The 19,138-nt window shown below is 45.2% G+C and overlaps 1 protein-coding gene across 3 annotated transcripts in view; it reads right to left on the bottom strand.

The window, feature by feature from the left end:
* Positions 1-13,402, bottom strand: part of SCMH1 (Scm polycomb group protein homolog 1) — a 65,992-nt gene extending 52,590 nt beyond the window's left edge. For 2 of the 3 annotated variants that reach the window (XM_042439965.1, XM_042439967.1), the window contains exons 1-2: positions 12,991-13,402; positions 2,686-2,771 (exon numbers count right to left, since the gene is read on the bottom strand). In XM_042439965.1, coding sequence (XP_042295899.1) covers positions 2,686-2,710 — 25 coding nt within the window. In that variant the 5' untranslated portion in view covers positions 2,711-2,771; positions 12,991-13,402. The remainder of the gene's footprint in view (positions 1-2,685; positions 2,772-12,990) is intronic. The other variant, XM_042439966.1, reaches the window with a different exon arrangement.
* Between the last annotated feature and the right edge of the window lie 5,736 nt (positions 13,403-19,138).

Here is a 19,138-nt window from a genome sequence, read left to right as displayed (position 1 = left end):
AGCAAACAATGGCAGTGTTTGTCTTGGCATGGGATTTTTAGCCATACACTCATCACACTGCTTAATGGATTGGGAGGCCATATTTACCAACGATGTAAGCATAGTGAATAATCCAAGGTCAAATCAGGAAAATCAAAGAACATGCAAATCACCAAGCAGAGAGTAGTCAATGTCAAACCGAGTCAAAAGCAAGAAACACACGATGCCAATGCCAAAACCGAGTAAAATGGGTCCAAATTCAAAGCCAAAATCCATATTCAAAGCCAAGTAACAGTTATAAATGGAACTGAAGAGTGCCTTTACGTTATTTCGTTGCTGCTCGCATGGCGGACAAAAAAGAACTGAGGGGCAAGCGTGCGAACATTAGGGTTATATTTAGGGTGGGCAGAGCTGCCGTCAATAAGTCTTCCCTAGCAATTCTAGAAGGTTCCAAATGTCTCTGCAGCACAGGTGCAATAGAATCCATTTGTGTGATTCTCAGAGACCATGACGAAGAACCATACTTGCTCTCATAAAGAAAGTAATATACAGAGAAGCTCCTCAAATCTGGAAGGAGTGGTACAGTAGGCCCTTGTTATCCGCTGGGGTTTGGTTCCAGGAACCCCTGTGAATGACAAAATCCGTGTATGCTCAAGTCCCATTAAATACAATGGCATAGCAAAATGATGTCCCTTATATAAAATGGGGAAATCAAGGTTTGATACTTGAAATTTATACTTTTTGTGAATATTTTCAAGCCGTGGATGCTTGAATCTGTGTATAAAAATCCATGGATAAGGAGGGCCAACTGTATATATTTGGGCAACTATGGCGGGATACAGACTGCCCCTTTCCCCTCCGGATTGAGGCCTGGGCATCTGCAGCAGCAGCCCCAGAGGCCCTAATCCGCCGCTTCTCCAGGCCTTGAGGAAGTGGCAAAACACCGTTTCCCCGCGGCCTGGAAAGGGGTGTCCTTGGGACTTCATGCCCCAAGGACACCCCAACAGCTGTGGGGAAGGGGAGAAAGGGGCTGCTTCTCTTCCGCATTGCTGGCGCGGCTGTGTAAAGGCCGCACCAGCGATGCATGAGGCAAAAAGGAGCTCCATTTCGGAGCTCCTTCCTGTGATGCTGAAAGGGTGCCCCAAGTGCCCTGCAGCATCGCAGGGACATCACCCCCACACCGTGTTGTTTGGCTGCGGCATGGCCGTGATGTCATAATGGTGGCGCCTGTGTATACAGGGCACCGCCATTATCACGCTGCCGCGATGTGCTAGGGTTGCGGAGCATGCGGTGGTGCCGCCCTTGGGCAACCCTAGCTGAAAGGGTGCCCCAAGCGCCCTGCAGCATCGCGGGGACATCACCCCCACGCCGTGTTGTTTGGCTGCGGCATGGCCGTGATGTCATAATGGTAGCGCCTGTGTATACAGGGCGCCGCCATTATCACACTGCCGCGATGTGCTAGGGTTGCGGGGCGTGCGGTGGTGCTGCCATCGGGCAACTCTAGCATGTATCCAGGCCGGTGCAAAGCACCAGTCTGGAAAGCCCCTATGTCACTAAGAACTGCTACATCTGCAATTGTAGAAGAATTATTTGGCCTCACTGCTTTTGATATGTTTGCACTGCACACTTTTTTAAATGAATTCCATGTAACATTTTTCTCATAGCTGTGTACCAACTAGTTCTCAGTCAGCTGATTGTCTATGTAAATCATACATGTCCAGCCCACCTAATCCTACCTGAAAGTTATCACATCATATTAAAATGTATTCATGACTCATATCTGCAAGAGCTTGATTTTGACGACAATAATCTCTACTATGTGAAAACTCTCTCACATACATTTTCACTGTAGATCATTGAGAGGAAAAAGTGGTTGAGAGGTTTTTTAACATTTGAAACTCACAATGTGACACTAACACCTGTGGAAAAAATGCTCTAAGTGATGGAAGCTGTTTAGCCCATAAAGTAAACATTCTTTGGGAAGATTTGTTTGCTGGATATCTCAAATTTGAAACATTTTTCACAATAAAGATGTACTCCTATATAAACCTACTTGAGAATATATAACACTGTAGTGAGATGCATATACGCATTGATCATGAACCATGTACTGCTACTTTCTATGTGAACTTTGCCCTGTTTGAAACAGCCCTAAGAATACACACAATAAACAGAGAAAAGGGACAATATATAGCTCCATTTGTATGAAGAAACCCAAAAATAAAAGACATCTTCTCTTTCTAAACAAATCTGCGGTGCTTCCCTAAGCACTCAAAATATAAATGTAATCCACAGAGAGACCTGTTGGTCCAAGTTTTAAAAAGCACTTATACCTTTCATCTCTGGGTTCACTGACATGTCATTCAGGGGCGAAGCAGTTGGGCCAAAGGGAGCAATCTGTGGCCACTGTGGGTGCAATCGCTCCGTGACCACAGGATGTCTGCCACTGCCATGGTCCCAAATGGGCTGTCCAACAAGAGCTTTTTGTCACTCCTTTTCAAGCTGGCTTTGGGCCACGTTAGCAGGTCTTCCAGCCGCTTCAGGGTGTGCATTGTTTGAATGTCACACCTCCAAAGCACCCAGAAGGCACTTTATTTGGCCCATCTGCTTTGGGCCTCACAGAAAGATTTATTTGGCCCATCTGCTTTGGTCAACTCACAGAAAGATTATTCATGGCCTTTCCTTGGGCTGAGAATTAACACTTACCCTTCTGAGGGCTTGGTTTCCGCATTATACAGCCTGTTACAGATCCTCACCCTGGAATTGCCTCAGGTTTATTAATCTGAAGTTGTCTAGGTAAAAATAATTTAAAAAGAGAGAATAAGTGAATATCAAGTTTCAAAGAGGAGGTCAAGCATTTCAATCAAAATAAGCTACTTTTACGAGCCTAATGCCAAATATCAAGTTGTAGTGTTCACATCTCAGCAATGGGATTTTATGAATCAAACTGAATATTTTGGATCCATTCCAATCTCCTTTAAAGCCTCATTTTATTTTATTATTTGCTTAAATGATTTATGGTTTGGTCTTAGCAATAGTCCAATGTGGTATATAAAATTCACTTAAAAACATTTTTATTAAACACAGCTAAAAAAACCTAACATACTAGCCAATTTTATATATAAATCTAAAACTACATACATACTACAAACAAAACAATCAAACTATTACCATGACAAAACATAAAAACTAATCTAACAACAACATATGCCCTGATGACTTCCTCTTCCCCAAACTGTGGTTACAACACCCAATGTACAACACCTTCTAAATAATGTACAGTCGGCCCTTCATATACACGGATTTCTTATACATGGATTCAAGCATCCACGGTTTGAAAATGTTCCAAAAAAGTATAAATTTGAAATATCAAGCCTTGATTTTCCATTTTTTACAAGGGACACCATTTTGCTATGTCATTATATTTAATGGGACTTGAGCATACACAGATTTTCTAGTCCACGGATGGTGGATCTTGGAACTAAACTCAAGGGCCTACTGTACATACATACCTTTTGCTTCTACTATATAAATTATCTTAACTCATCTTACAATACCTAAAATCAATATATATATATATATATATATATATATCCCCAGTGTGATTGAAAAATAAATAAATAAATAAATAAATAAATAAATAAATATTTTCAGTCTTTATATTATCATCATCATCATCATCATCATCATCAAGGATTTCTCCCTGATCAAAACTGTCAATTTACTCATTTCAAAAAGTTCCACCGTCTTTATGAGCCAATCCTCTTCTGTTGGAAAATCAGCTTCCTTCTATCTCTGAGCATGAACAATTCATGTCATCGTTTCCATATAATGCAAAGTCCTTCCATATCTCTTCTCCATTTGGACATTCCAAGTTTTAAAAAAAGTCTCTGCTTTCAGCTGTATTTTAATTTTTAAAATGTCCTCCACCATTTTTTGAATATATTTCTGTGCTTTTATCACATATGAAAAAAATCTCCAACCTTATGTTTAGATTTCTATTAATTTGAATTGTTTTTAAACATTTCAGATAATTGGGTGTGAAATACCATCTATATATCATTTTATAAAATTTTTCTCTAACAACACAACTCAGGGTGAATTTCAAACTTTTTACCGAGATTTTTTCCCATTAAAGGTGTAAGAAAACCACAGAAGGGAATTTAGAAACTTGAAAAAGAGGCGATGAGACATATGCACAACTAGGATGTTGGCTGGATTACTTACAAAAGAGTTGGATTAATGGTTCTCAAGTCAATTTTAAGGAAGAATCACAAAATTTAATGGGCTTAGAACAATTTTATAATACAGTACAGTGGAACCACACCTTACGCGGGGGATCCATTCCGCCCCCCCCCCCCCTAAGGCGAATTCCGCCTATGCTCAAGCCCATTCAAGTGAATGGGGCTCGTGCGCATGTTGGCACGTGTGCACCATGGTCGCACACCCCATTCATTTGAATGGGACACGCTACCCCTTGCGCCCCGTGCTACCCCTTGCGCCCCTGCTTGCGCCCTGCATGCTCCTGCTTGCGCCCTGCGTGCTCCCGCTTGCACCCCGCGCGCTCCCGCATGGCTCGAACACATATGCTCAAGCCGCGTATAGCACACCCGTGTATAACGCAGGCGCACTTGATTACTTCTCAGGAATATAAATGGTTAGTGCAAAACAGACAGCCACCAACAGCCGCTGAGGCAGCCCAGATGACGGATAATTTGGTTTTAATAAGAGAAGAAAGTGGAGAAAAGGAGTCAAAACCTGAGGTAAAACCTCATTATGGATGATGGATAATTTAGTTTTAATAAGATAAAAATGTGTTGTGTATTGGACTGGAATGACAGTAAATACAGATCAACAAAGTATCTTAAATACATCCTTAATGACTGAAAGGTGTAATGGTAATGCATATATAAGATAAAGTAAGTATTTAGAAAAATGTGTAAAATGTTTTAAAGTTATGGTATGTAATATGATGACCCCTTTATCATAGTGATGGTAAGTATTTGAAACAGGTAAATATTTAGAATTTGGGGTTAATAGTGTGTAACACTTCCTTGCTCATTGCTCCATACAAACCCAATAGAGGCTTGTATGGATCAATGGGTTTTCTTTAAGGGGGGGAGATATGTGGAGATAAGGCAGATTTGAGCAAGCAGAGGGAAGCCCTGGCAATTTCCAGTCAGGATGAGTCAAGCACCAGCCAATATGCCTGGAGTTAGGAGTAGGTATTAATAGAGTGGGAGGAAGGATGGAGGTTTGTTGTTGATGTTGTTAGTTGGTTAGGGCCTTTGTTCAGGACATAACTCAAAATGAGAGTTGCTCTTTTAGTACAACCTGAGTGAGGGGCTGAAGAGCTTGAGAGGCTAAATTATACTGTAGAGAAAGGCAGTTAACAGTTTTTTTAAAATCCCAAGAGAAGACCAAAGAGCATCTTGGTGTTGCCCAAACTGCCTTTTTCTGAAGTTTGGCGTGTGTGGCATTCCAGATGTACCCGATAGATGACCCCAGTGCCACCTGGGTGACGACAGTCAGGTCACACCTAGGTAGGCTTGCCATAATTTGCTACCGCCAAACTGGGACAAAACAGGAAAAAATGTAAGGCAAAACGCAAGGCAAAATGTAGGACAAGTGCAGGACAAATTTGCACAAAATGTAGAACATTCAAGAAAAATGGAGGACGCAACCAACTAAAGCCAAAAACATTAATATTTTTTTAAAAAATATATACAAAACCTTCTTTACAAAAAACCGATCAGAATGGAGGAGATTCTGAGAGTCTTCCTGGCACACAACAAAAAACATAATAAAACACATCTCAGGAAGTACAATTCAAAGATATTGGCCTGTTACAGACTGCCAAAATAAAGCTGCTTTGGGTCTCTTTGGAGGTATGCTGTTTAAATGATGGGCATAGGTCCTAAGAATCTGGAAGCTGCACCAAAGCTGCACTCCAGTGCTTAGGAATGGAGTGTGGCTTTGGCGCAACCTCCAGACTCTTAGGACCCATGCATCATTTAAATAGCATACCTCCAAAGAGACCCAAAGAAGCTTTATTTTGGCCGTCTTTAACAGGCCATAGAGATCTTGTTGTACCTGTGAGACTAAATGCACCTGAGGAAGCAGACTTTAATCTAGTCTTGAGTTTAGTCATGCTGCCAACGTCTTCCCTCCGTCTCCTTGGCTGGGCCCCATGGGGCTCTGCCGCCTCTGGAGGAGGCCTTGCTGCAGCAGCCTCCTTCTGGAAGGCTCAGCCGGCCGGCTCAGGCCCCGTGCAGCTCCACCACTGCTGGCAAACTACCACACTGGTGCCATAAATCTGCAACTACTACAGCACTGATGGTAAGCCTACACACTTGGTATCTGATGTGAAGGAGTCTCTACTCCCCAGCTCAGCAAACCAGAGGTAAAAATATTCTTGGAGCACAGCTATTTACAATGTACAAGTGGCTATAACTCAATTATTTTGGATTTGGTTTGCCGTATTCCTGTCCAAGAGGTTTAGCTGTTGTTGAATTTGCAATGTCTTCTTGACATCACTCTTCCTCCGACTGTGATCAGCTGACAGGGGAAGGAACACTTCCACTGCAGTGGGAAAGGGTGATTCCCTCCCTTCCTAACTCACGGCCCGAATCCCCCTCATCACTCCCCTGGATGGCTGTACATAAGGAAGAACTCATACTGAGCTATACACAAGTGAAACCCTTTGGCAAGCATTACATCTAATCTGACTGGTACTAAGTACCACTGATTTCAGCACATGTTCAATTTTTTAAAAAGGGGGTGGGGGGAGTGTGTTAAAACAGATATCAACCATTAGCAACCTCTTGAGATTTTCAGCACTCATTCAAAGAACACACAGCTTTCCCAGACACATGAACAAAAGAACATAAAAAGAGCCCTCCAGCATATGACCTCAGACCAATCTAGTTGAGTCTGCTTCTTCCACACAGCGGCTGGCCAAGTGCTTTGGGAAAATCTCCAAGTCTGACACGGAGACCAGGTCCTCCTAGCCTCCCTTGCTGATGCAGCCCAGTAACCTTTGGGATACTGTCTCTGGATCTGGAGACTTTGTTTAGCTATCATAGCTGACATACGTAAAATTAAACCCTATTATTACTCCCAAAAGAGTATACCACTGAATCAATAAGAACTTGGTAAGTTCTTCTATAAGTTCTTGCTTCTGTAAATTTTATTGATTCACTGGGTCTACTCAAATTGACACTAAAATTTGCTCCGATTAGTAATTCCCAACCTGGGGTACACATACCCCCAGAGTATAAACCAGGACATTTAGGGGTACACACACACACACACACACACACACAAATAACAGAAGAAGAAGCCACAAACATCAACAGCGTAAGATACGATAACAGAGGACCACTCCCAGCAGAAAGGAAGCCTGCCTACTGCCCTGAGCTTCTCCCCATCGCCTTCCCCTCTGCTGAAGCTTCCATCTTGTGGCAAGGCAATCTTCTCCCCTCTCTCATTCCTCCCCCCAATGAAAAATGAGCTGCAGATGCTCCTCAACAAGTGAGTTTTTCTAGATCTTCCCTACATTGGCTCTCTTTGTCATTGTATATGGTTCAGGGGTTGAGAACAAAACAGTGGCCAACAACTGGAAACATTCAACAGCCATCCTAATTCACAAAAAAGGAGACACAAAAGACTGCAGCAACTATAGGACCATAGCATTAATTTCCCATGCAGGCAAAATTATGCTTAAAATCCTGCAACACAGACTCCAACCATTGTACATGGAGAGAGAAATCCCAGAGGTACAAGTGGGGTTCAGGAAATGAAGAGGTACTAGAGACCAGATTGCAAACCCACAATGGCTAATGGAGTGCACCTAAGAATCCAAAAGAAGACGATCATGTGTTTTATAGACTGTAGCAAAGCCTTCGATTGCATAGATCATGAAACGCTATGGAACACCCTTAAAGACATGGGCGTGCCATCACATCTGGAGAAACCAAATGATTACCAATTGGCAAAAGGGTCAGTCAAGGTTGCATCTTATCTTTTCAACTTACACACAGAAAGTATCATACAAAGAGAAGTATCATACTGTGGACAAGGAGACTGAAAGCAAAGGGAGTTCAGGATGGATGGGAGTTTCTTAAAAGTGAGAAACTAAAGGCACAAGTTAAAACTGTTCCAATAAAAAGATAAATTGGGAGGTGTCTAAAGAAACCATAACAGTTAATCACTGAGCCAGAAAGGCACCTGACACTGGCAATAATCTTTGAGAAATTCCACAGAATGGTGGAGGGCAAATGCTGTTCCCAAGAGAAAGAAAGAGGACCCAAATAATTATCACCCAGTCAGCCTGACATCGACACCCAGAAAGATCCGAGGGCAGATAACTGGACTAGGCAATTGGACAGGATGGCTCTTGTGCTCTCTTCCAACTCTATGATTCTATGAATTAAACAGACAGTTTGTAATTAGTTAGAAAACAATGCTGTCATCACTAAGACTCAACGCAGGTTTTCCAAAAACAAGTCATGCCAGACTAATCGGATCTCTTTTTTTTTCAATAGAGTTACAGATGAAGGGAATGATGTCACAGATTACAGGAATGCTGTGGATGTAGCATCTACTGATTTCAGTAAGACATCTGACAAAGTGCCCCATGATATTCTTGCAAAGAAGCTAATAAAATATACAAATATACCCTAGACTGGACAGATTCCAGGTGAGGCCTGATCATAGCAAAGCTCAGTCAGGTGGATCTGTAACTGTCTCACCAAAGGGTGCTCACTGGTGGCTTCTCTTCATTCTGGAGAGAGGTGACTACTGGAGTGCCACAGGGTCCTGTGCTATTCAACATCTTTCTCAATGATTTGGATGCAGGAATAGAGATCATGGTGATGAAATTTACAGATGATAAATTTGTTAATTCACCACAGGACAGGACTGAAATTCAAAATGACCCTGACAGATTAGAGGGCTGGGCTAAAGCTAGCAAGATGAATTTCAACAGGAGCAAATGTAAGGTACCACACCTAGGCAGAACAAATGAAATGCACAGATCTAGGATGAGAGATAGCAACCTAGACAAAAGTTCACCTGAAAAGGATCTTAGTAGACCATGATTTTAATTAATTTAATTAATGCTGCATTTCACCCACAAAATGATCAGCGAGGCTGTGTGGAGGTTTTTTGATGACCCTGAACATAAGTTTCATGTAATCCTCATCCCTACCATGGTCCTAAAGGCTGCTTTCTTTCTTGAAGACCAATACTTTGACTGAAGGGCCCCCTGCCACCTTTTCCCCCCGCACCACCCCCCTACTGCTCCACCTTTCCTTTACTGCCCTCCTGGAACCTTCCGCCATCCCCAGGGGGGCAGGCCACCCACTTTGGGAATCACTGGTTTAGCCTGATGAAAAGAAGGTTAAGAGGTGGTCTGACAGTCATGTTTAAATATTTGAAGGGATGTCAAATCGAAGAGGGAAGAGGCTTGTTATCCATGGCTCCAGAGTGAGGTGGAGTCTCCTGCTTTGGAGGTTTTTAAATAGAGGCTGGGTGACCATCTGTTGGGAGTGCTTTGATTGGCATTCTTGCTTGGCAGCGGGTTGGACTCAATGGCCCTTATGGTCTCTTCCACCTCTTTCTATGGTTCTAATACAGAAGACAGTATGAGAGAGGTACTGCAGCGAGTGGTGGCTTCTCTACTCCAGGGGTTCCTGAATGAGATGGATTATCTAGATCCATGTCAATCTGGTCTCAGACCTATTTATGGGACAGAAACAACTTTGGCTGCCTTGTGGATGACCTACACAGAGAACTGGATAGAGGAAATGTGTCCCTGGTTTTGCTGGACCTCTCAGTGGCTTTTGATGCCATCAATCATGGTAGCCTTCTGAGTCCCCTCTCTTGGATGGGGCTTGGAGGTACTGTTTTACAGTAGCTCCATTCTTTGAGGGATACTCACAGAAGATGGAGCTGAGGGATTCCTGACGACTCCTTAGCCATTGGCCTGTGGGGTCCCTCAAGGTAGTCCCTTGACATGAATGTCTAGTCAAAACCAACTGTAGGGGGCAGTGCTCATCTCCGCTACTTTGCCAAAACGCCAGCATTGTCTGAGGACTGCTCTGGGGGTCATGTGGCCAGCATGACTACACCGAATGCTCTCACCTTCCCACTGAGAAGTGGTACCTATCTATCTACTGGCATTTCCATGCTTTCGAACTGCTAGGCTGGCAGAAGCTGGGACTTGTGACAGGAGCTCACCCCATCATGTGGCACTTGGGCCTCGAACTGCCAACCTTCTGATCATCAGAACTAGCGTCTTAAACACTATGGCCTGTTACAGACTGCCAAAATAAAGCTTCTTTGGGTCTCTTTGGAGGTATGCTGTTTAAATGACGCGTGGGTCCTAAGAGTCCGGAGGTCGCGCCAAAGCCACATTCCATTCCTAAGCACTGGAGTGCAGCTTTGGTGCAGCTTCCGGATTCTTAGGGTGCATGCATCATTTAAACAGCATACCTCCAAAGAGACCCAAAGCAGCTTTATTTTGGCAGTCTGTAACAGGCCTCAGTCATCACATTCTTTTATTTATTTACTTTATTGCTGATGTGTTATTGGCACAACTCTGTAACATACAGTGGGCCCTTGTTATCCGCTGGGGTTTGGTTGCAAGATCCCCCGTGGATAACAAAATCCGTGGATGCTCAAGTCCCATTAAATATCACGACATAGCAAAATGGTGTCCCTTATACAAAATGGAAAATCAAGGTTTGATATTTGAAATTTATACTTTATAGGAACATTTTCAAACCATGTATAAAAAAATCAGTGTATAAGAAGGGCCAACTGTACTTTTGTGAGCAAAGGATTTGTTGTTGTGTGCCTTCAAGTCTTTTCCAACTTAGAGTAACCCTAAGGTGAACCTATCATGGGCCTCAGATAGACCCTTGTAGGCATTTTAGGGGAACCTAAAACTTGTTTAAGGAAGATTCCTTATCAGTCTGCGAATGCCTTGGTGGTAAAAGGAAAGAGAAAAGGTAAAGAAGAGAAGGAATTAATGTTTTAGAAGTCTCTAGGAATCCTGTTCCAGCAAATCAAGCCTATTTTATCCAGCATTAGCTAGTCCTATGCTTCCAAGAAGCCATAGAGCAGGACATGAAAGCCATTCCTTTCACTCAATGTTTGGAAATATACAGCCTCTGCACAGAGAATTTCCATCCATCTATCATCGCTAACAACAACTCTTTCAACTCCCTGGAAGAGTGGCTAAAGTGTTGCTCTAGGAAAGGGGAAATCCTGGTCCCTGTTCTCACAGAGACCAAATCTGGGGACCTTTGGCCAGTCACTCTCTGCCAGCCTGGCCCACCTCACAGGACTGTTGTGCAAATAAAGTGGGGATGAGCAGGAAGAGCTAAGCCTCCTAGAAATCCAAGGAGGTCACGCATATACATCTGATAAGGAAATATGTATTCGTTATGTTATTCATAGCCTGTCTTTCTGCCAATGTGGCTCCACAGACAGTGTCAGATTAAAACAAAATATAATTAAAGCAATAGATTTGTCAACAACTATATCCCTTTTAAAGCCTGATTAGGCCTAAATACCCGAAAGACATCAGACCTGATCTTGGAAGATAAGCAGAGTCAGTCCAGGTTAGCACTTGGATGGGAGTCTGCCAACAAATATCATGTGCTGTAAGCTATATTTCAAAGGAAGGAACAGGCAAAACCATGCCTGAACATTCGTTGCCTAAGAAAATCCTATGAATCCCAGAGTTGGAAGAGACCCCTCGAAGGGCCCTGATCCAGTCCAAGCCCCTTCTTCTGCCATGCATCCCCATTGACAGACGATGGCCATCCAGCCTTTGCTTAAAGGCCTCCAAGGAAGGAGGCTCCATTGCACTGTGAGGAAGTGTGTGGCCTTGTTGAGCATCTCATCCTGTCGGGAAGTTCAGGGAGTCGCACAAGTCGCCACGCAACTCAAAGGCACACAAACACGCACAACGTTGTGCGCGTGGCCACAATCTGTATCCACAAATGCTTCGTCCACAGATTCATCCGTGGCTTGCGGACGTTTTTCACAAGTACAAACCCCCAATGATTTTGCCGTTTGACGTACACAAGGGGCACCCTTTGGCTCTGCCACTGCCTCCAATGGCATCCGCAGATGCTGGGACCCAGGGGTCCTGGGGCCAAGGGCCCACTGTCCACTTGGTTCCCACGTCCTCCAGGCCTTGCCAAGGGAGCCGGAGGAGAGAAACGCAGGCTCAGGTTTCGCACACGGAGGCTGCGGAAGCGATCCAGCCTGACAGCACTTTAAGGCAACGCTATGGAATTCTGGGAATGGTAGTTCGATGGGAGGATCGGAGCAAACCAAACTACCGTTCCCAGAACCCACAGCACTGAGCCATGGCTGGGAAAGCGGTGCCAAATCGGAGGCTGTGCCCAAACGAAGGACCCTGACCCACTTCGACTGCCATGGTTCAGTGCCCTGGGCTTCTGGGCATCACAGTTTGCTGTGGAGCCCCAGCTTTGCCCACAGAGGCCCAGACAGCCCTGAGTCGTGGCAACTGAAGCGGGGTCGAACCGGGTTACTTCTGCCGAGTGGACAGACTCTAAGGCTGAGAAATAACCCACTTTGGCACCGCTGTAACTCTTTTCTGGCTCAGGGCTGTGGGATTCTGGGAGTTGGGGTATGTTTTGAGGCCGGCACAAACTCCAACTCCCAGAATGCCACAGCCTTGAGCCCGAAAAGCGTTAAAGCGGTACTAAACCGGGTGATTTCCCCTGTGCGGACGCAGCCTCAATTGGGGGCTTCCCCCCCTTTTCTGACCAAGCGGCGATGCTCGAGGCCTCCTTCAAGGCGCCATGGAAGCAGCAGCGAGGGCCTCCTTGGCTCTGGTCCCAAGCGGGGGTTGGAGGCGGCGGCGGCGGGGTCCAGGCTGGGCTTGGCCCTGCTTCCCTCCCAAGAGCCTGGGAGAGAGGCCCCGGCCTGGCGGCAAGCTCCAAAGCCCTTCCCTGGGCTGCTGCTCACCTGCTCCTCACTCCCGGGATCCCGTTAGGGCCAACGCCAAGGCCGCCATCTTCCGCAGCTGAGGAGGGAGGAGGAGCAGGAGCAGGAGGCGCCTTTCTCCCGGCTGCCTTGGCGGGGCCTCCTCCCTCCGCGGCCTTCCTTCCCCTCACAGCCAGACCCGCCCCGGCCCTTCGAGGCCCGCCAAGGCCTCTTATTATTATCCGAGGGCAGCGGCGAAGCGGCGCCTTCCTTCAGTCAGAGCGAATGCCTCTCAGAGGGAGAGAGAGGGAGGGAAGGGGAGGAGGGCCGCCCGCGTCACCGGCGCTGCCTCTGCTGCCCCTCGCCATCTTAGTTGTTGGGCCTCCGCCTCCTCCTCGGTCGGGCCCTGGAGCGGCGGCCTCTTCTTCTTCTTCCCCGGGACCAGGACGGTGGCCCCAGGCAGGGCTGGCCCCTTCCCTTCCCTCCTTTGCTGTGGGTCTGCGCTTCGGCCCCAGCCTCAGCCACCAACCGCAGCCCCCGCTTCCCGCCCCTCAATCCTGGGCATCACGATGCTCAGAGTGGGGGCCTAACACGAAAGGATCGGCAGAGCCAAGGAGAAGGCCCTCAGGGGACAAGGGCCCACAGGCCCCGACGGACACGGGGCGGAGGCTGGGCTGCCATGGGGCTTAAAACTAGGCCTAAAAGACGGAGACTTGATTTAAACAAAGCCCCAGGGCCCTTCCTTTCCTCCCCTGCGGCTGGGCTCCCTTCATCTTCCTGACAGTGAGGTCTATTCGACAGTGGAACAGTCTCCTTCCTCTTCAAACAGAGGCTGGATGGCCTTCATCTGTCAATGGGGAGCTTTGATGGAGAGTTCCTGCATGGCAGAATAAAGGGGTTGGACTGGATCAGGGCCCTTTTGGGGGTCTCTTCCAACTCTATGAGTCTATCTTCTGGGCCTCCCATGCGCCACCTTCGATGCAGGGCCTCCTCTTGTGGTGGCCCCCGGCCATAACAGCATCCCTTTCATGTCCCTGAGGCCCTCGGAAGGAAACATGGCTCCTGATGCTCTCAGGTTGAAAGGAAAGGGCCCTTCGGCCCCAAAGAGGTTGCGACCCACAGGCTGAGCATTTTAAGGAGACCCAGAGGAGTGCCACAATTGGAGCGTTGGTGCACTTTGCACCCCGCACCCACCGAGTGAGCGGCGCCACTGCTTCAAAGGGGCGCTTTGCAGTGGGGTCATGGCGACCAGGCATCCTCCTTTTCGAGGACACGTCCTACATTTCAGCCTTCTGCCTAAGAGGGATCCCCAAATGCCCTCCATGCTGAACATGACTAAGGAGCATGAATGCATTACTGCATTTAGCTTTCATTTTGAAATGCTCACTGCGGCGGTGGCTTCTCCTCCTTTGTGGCTATGACATCTGGTCGTCTTGAGTGCGAGACGGCTGAATATGAGAGGCCCTTCATCAATCTTTTATATCAATTAAAGAGCTATATACCCATTTAATGGAGGCCTACTCATCCATATTAAATATTACAGCCTGGTAAAATGGGTTCCCCACCCATTGTAATGAGGGCTCCCACAAGCACAACATATACTTAGAGGTGCCCTCCATGGTGGGCATTCCCAAGTATTAGCATAGGTTAGACGGCAAGCAGCAGTCACCTTGCATAATGGGAATGTCAGTACTTAGCTCAAAGGGGATCTATAGTATGACTGGGATAACTTCAGTCTAGGGTTCAACCCAGCCATAGCAAGTCAGGATTGCACAGAAGCTCCAGAGGCAGGTTTCAAATAAGAATTAGTAAAGGGGGAAATGCAATACACACACACATGATCGACACACAAACACACTCAAGAGCTGATGGAATCAAAAGTGAGACGTTGAAAGGAAGTGAGGCTTTGCTACTCACCTTGACTCCAATCGATGGAGAACCAGAACTGAGGACCAGAACCAAACGCCGCATAGAATGGGGGGCAACCGGCGTATTTGGGGGCTTAGCTGAGTGTCTGCCAGCTACCAAGCCAAGACTAAGGAATGGATGGTTTGCTACCTGTATATATTCATTGAAAATAGCTTGGGGTGCAGAAACCTGGTGTAAAATGGCTAAATTGCTTTTAGATACTTTCCCCAGGTTGGAAAGAAAGGTGCGAAACCGGATTGAATGTGATGTGACTTGGAGCAGACAAAAGGGATTATTCCAACCCTTTGTCCGATTATATGCTAATCTCCAGTCCTATGCCTGCCATAATCTCCAGACACAATAGCGTATGCTGGAAAATCCCAATGGTTTCATCCAGGCGGGTGCCCTGCAGCCTCTTCCTTGCTAGCGCCTATGTGCAGGAACCCTAGCCTGCCATGGGTCAGGGCACCCACAGTTGGGGCGTTCGTGGGTCACCCACACCAAACTTTATTAGTTTTATATCAAATGACAAGGGGGGTGTCAGCAACTCATCTGAGCCATATAACCAATGGCAAATTCAGAAACGTGGTTCGCAGCCCTCAATAGAGATAACAGCAACTGGATGTCTTCCAGGAACTGAAGGAATGCAGTATCTTGCCCAGCAGGCTCTTATCAGTCGTGTGAGTATCTGTGTTGGCAGCATTCCTGGACATTCACTTTTATAATTACAGTAGATGCATTAAAGCATGCAACAGGGTTGAGTGGAAGTTTTTGTTTGTGGTATTAAATTAGATACATTTTGGACAAAGGAACACAACAGTAGTGAAACAGATACAATAAATAAGTAACAGATACAATAAATAAGTAACAGATACAATAAATAACAGATACAATCAATAAGTAACAGATACAATAAATAACAGATACAATAAATCAGAGGCAACTGTATTAGTTAATGGAATAGTTTCAGACACGATTTGGCTTCAAGGAGGTACCAAACAAGCCTGTTCCGTGTCTCCACTCCTGTTTGCGGTAACCATTGGACCTTTAAATGACAGTAATTGTTTCTAAATTTTCATCTATACATATAAATGTAGATATGCAAATTTTATGCAAACCACAGTCCTCTCTGCCCTTTTTTGTCTGTCTGTAAGTGGACATCCTTGTGATTCACAAAGTTGAATGAAACTCAGCAGAGATTTATGGTGTCTGAACTCCTTGCCCCAGTGAATAGAGTGACCGGTTATCATGAACATAGAGGCCATCTTTTCAGAAATTGATTTGAAGTGCCATCGATATTGACTGTGCTGGAAAGGAATTGCAGCCCAACAGCTCCTGGAGCATCACCTATGCCCCTGCCGCAATTAATGCTTGGTTAATTGTGCCATGCTGGGTCACATGTTTGTTTGCCTATGAGTTTTTCCCTGCAGTTAGAAACTCTCAGAATGTATAAGCCAGAGATTGTTGATACAGAAAAAACATTGCTCCGAACAACATTGATTCCAGAAAGAATGTTTAAAAAGATTTTTGGAAAATCTTCAAAGGGAGAGACTTTTCACAAGGAACTTATCCAATTATTTGTAACACAGCATCAACCAGAATTGAAGTTTCCTAAAACCACCAGAGGATATACAGTTCATGGTTGGTTCTCAAGTGTTTGGCAGATTGCCGTCACAAAACATTTGACACATCGTGGTAGATTAATAAAAGACACTACCAAAGATGTAGTTTCAGAAACTTGATTCCCATTTCTTATGTAATGGGGACTGCAGTCAGGAAATCAGAAGAAGGTTAAGAATGAGGAGGATGGGCATGAAAGAAATGTAAAAAATTCTAAAATGCAAAGATATGCAAGTAAGCACAAAAGTTAGAATCACACAAGCCATTGTGTTCTCTGTTACCATGGATGGATGTGAGATCTGGACCGTTAAGAAAGAAGAGATTATGTGGGGCTGGAGAAGAGTGCTGAGGATCCCGTGGACAGCCAAATTCCATGGACAAACAAATGGGTGCTAGAGCAGATCAAACTGAAAACCTCCCTGGAAGCCAAGATGACTAAACAGGCTGTTGTACTTTGGACACATCATGAGAAGGAAGGACTCATTGGGAAAGACAGTAATGCTGGCAAAGGTGGAGGGAAGAAGGCAGAGAGAAAGGCCACATCCTAGATGGATGGACTCTATTAAGGAGGTATGAGGTTTCAGGAACTGAGCAGAGCAGTGGAGGACAGAGTGTCTTGGAGATGTCTCATCCATAGGGTTGCCATGAGTTGAGATCGACTCGAGGGCAGCTGACAACAACAAAGGTACGGCGTCATTAAATTATTGATGTTCCAATTTTCATGCCTCATTCTTCCAAGTTTAACCCTGCTTTATGTATAATACATTCAGCGTACAACAGAAAGTTCAGATAGTTCTGTTCATGTTCAGTGTAACAAGATAAGGTGATAAAATGCAGCCATTCGTGACCACTTGCCAGTTGGAAATCATTCCTTTCTCCATATTCTGTCCTGACAGTAGCCTCTTGTTTTAAGTACAGGTCAATCAAATGTTGTGGCACACACATTTCTTTAAGAGTCATCCATAGTTTTTAATGATCTACTCAGTCAAAAGATTTGCTGCAGTTTGTATATCACAGGCTGATGGTCTTCTGAAATCCTTTGGTGCACTTAATTATCCCATGTATGTTTGCAATATGATCCCAAGCCTTTTTCTTTTTTGAACCCAGCTTGGACCTGTGGAATTTCTTGCTCAATATATAGCAGAAGTCTTTATTGTAGATTTTGAGCATCACTTTACTTGCATGGGAAAGTAACGCAATGGTCCTGTGGTTATGCAATTCCTGGTGTCCCCTTTCTTGAGGACTGGAATGTATATTGAGCGTTTCCAATCTGTGGGTCATTGTTTTGCTTTCCATATTTGTGGAAATAATGACTTTCCACATTTGTGGAAATAATGGCTATCATTTAGATAGAAATAGAATACATCTCCTTCATAATGGGGCAGACTGTGATAAGGTGGCCTGCAGAGCTTCAACGTGTTATTCTTTGGATTACAATCCCAGAATCCCCAGCCAACAATCAGCCACAGGCTCATTATGTCGGGCCAGTTTAAAGGGCACTACAACCTGAAGGCTACTACACTAAATGGCCCTTCCAGCAGGGGATACCTTTTAGAGAGAGACCTTTCCTCTGACAAACCCTCAAATAAATAAGGGACTTATTGAAAGGGGACACATTCCATACACTCCAACATTTCACAGGTGAAACCTATGAAGGAAGACAGACGGGCGGCTCCATGGTGCCCATTTTTGTCCCTCATTGGCGCCCCACCAACCCAACAGTGTGGCACTGAGGTGCGCCCTAAGAAGAAACAATGGCGCTCATGCGCGTTGACGCCACCACTTCTGACGAGCACCATTTGGGCATGCAGATGCCCGCGTGTCATTGTTGCGCACCCTGTATGGGTGAGGTGTTGGCAAGATGGCGCACAGACTCCACTAGAAGGGCTGGGCATGTTTGGACGCCCATCCCTCTGGAGCCCTGAAATCGGCCCCAGGACAGTGCTTTTGGCCATCTGTATTGGGCCTAAGACATGTGTGGCATGTGAACATCAGAATGATGAAGAGCACATCAGAATGAGGTCAAGATGGCAACAATTATTAATGAGGAAGAACACACAAGCTAGAGAAGGCCATGATAGTTTGCTTTTGCCTGGTTCCTCTCCTCTCCTTTCCCCCCCAATGAGTTAATTGAGTGCAAAGTAGGAAGAGGGGAAATAAACTGGGGTTTCATCTGCACTACATAATTTATGCAGTTTAACACAACTTTAACTGTCATGACTCCATCCTATGGAATCCTGGGATTTGTAGTTTGTTGTGATACAAGAGCTGACTGACAGAGAAGGCTAAATATATTACAAAACTACAAATCCCAGTATTCTACAGCATTGAATCATGGCAGTTAAATCAATCTCAAACTGTATTATTTCTGCAGTGCAGATACAACGTGGGACATGTTAAAAGTATCTGAAAAAGTGTGACAACAGATTAACTAGGACTGTTTCTTCCATATCAGGACCATTGTGTTACCCAAAATGCTGGGGTCGGGGAGGACGTCCTCCAATCAATATGTTTTAGGGGAATTTGGTATTTAGCTCAAAGGGAATATCTATCATGGCTGGGGTAACAGCGGCCTCCGAATGGCAACCCAATTATACCAGGTTTGAATCACACAGAACTCAAATTCAAATAGGTTTTTGTATTTTATTAGAGAATAATCACA

This window comes from Sceloporus undulatus, chromosome 9 (assembly GCF_019175285.1).
Source record: "Sceloporus undulatus isolate JIND9_A2432 ecotype Alabama chromosome 9, SceUnd_v1.1, whole genome shotgun sequence".
Taxonomy (NCBI): domain Eukaryota; kingdom Metazoa; phylum Chordata; class Lepidosauria; order Squamata; family Phrynosomatidae; genus Sceloporus; species Sceloporus undulatus.
The sequence above is the reverse complement of the archived record's forward strand: the minus strand, read 5'-3'. Positions and strand labels throughout refer to the sequence as shown.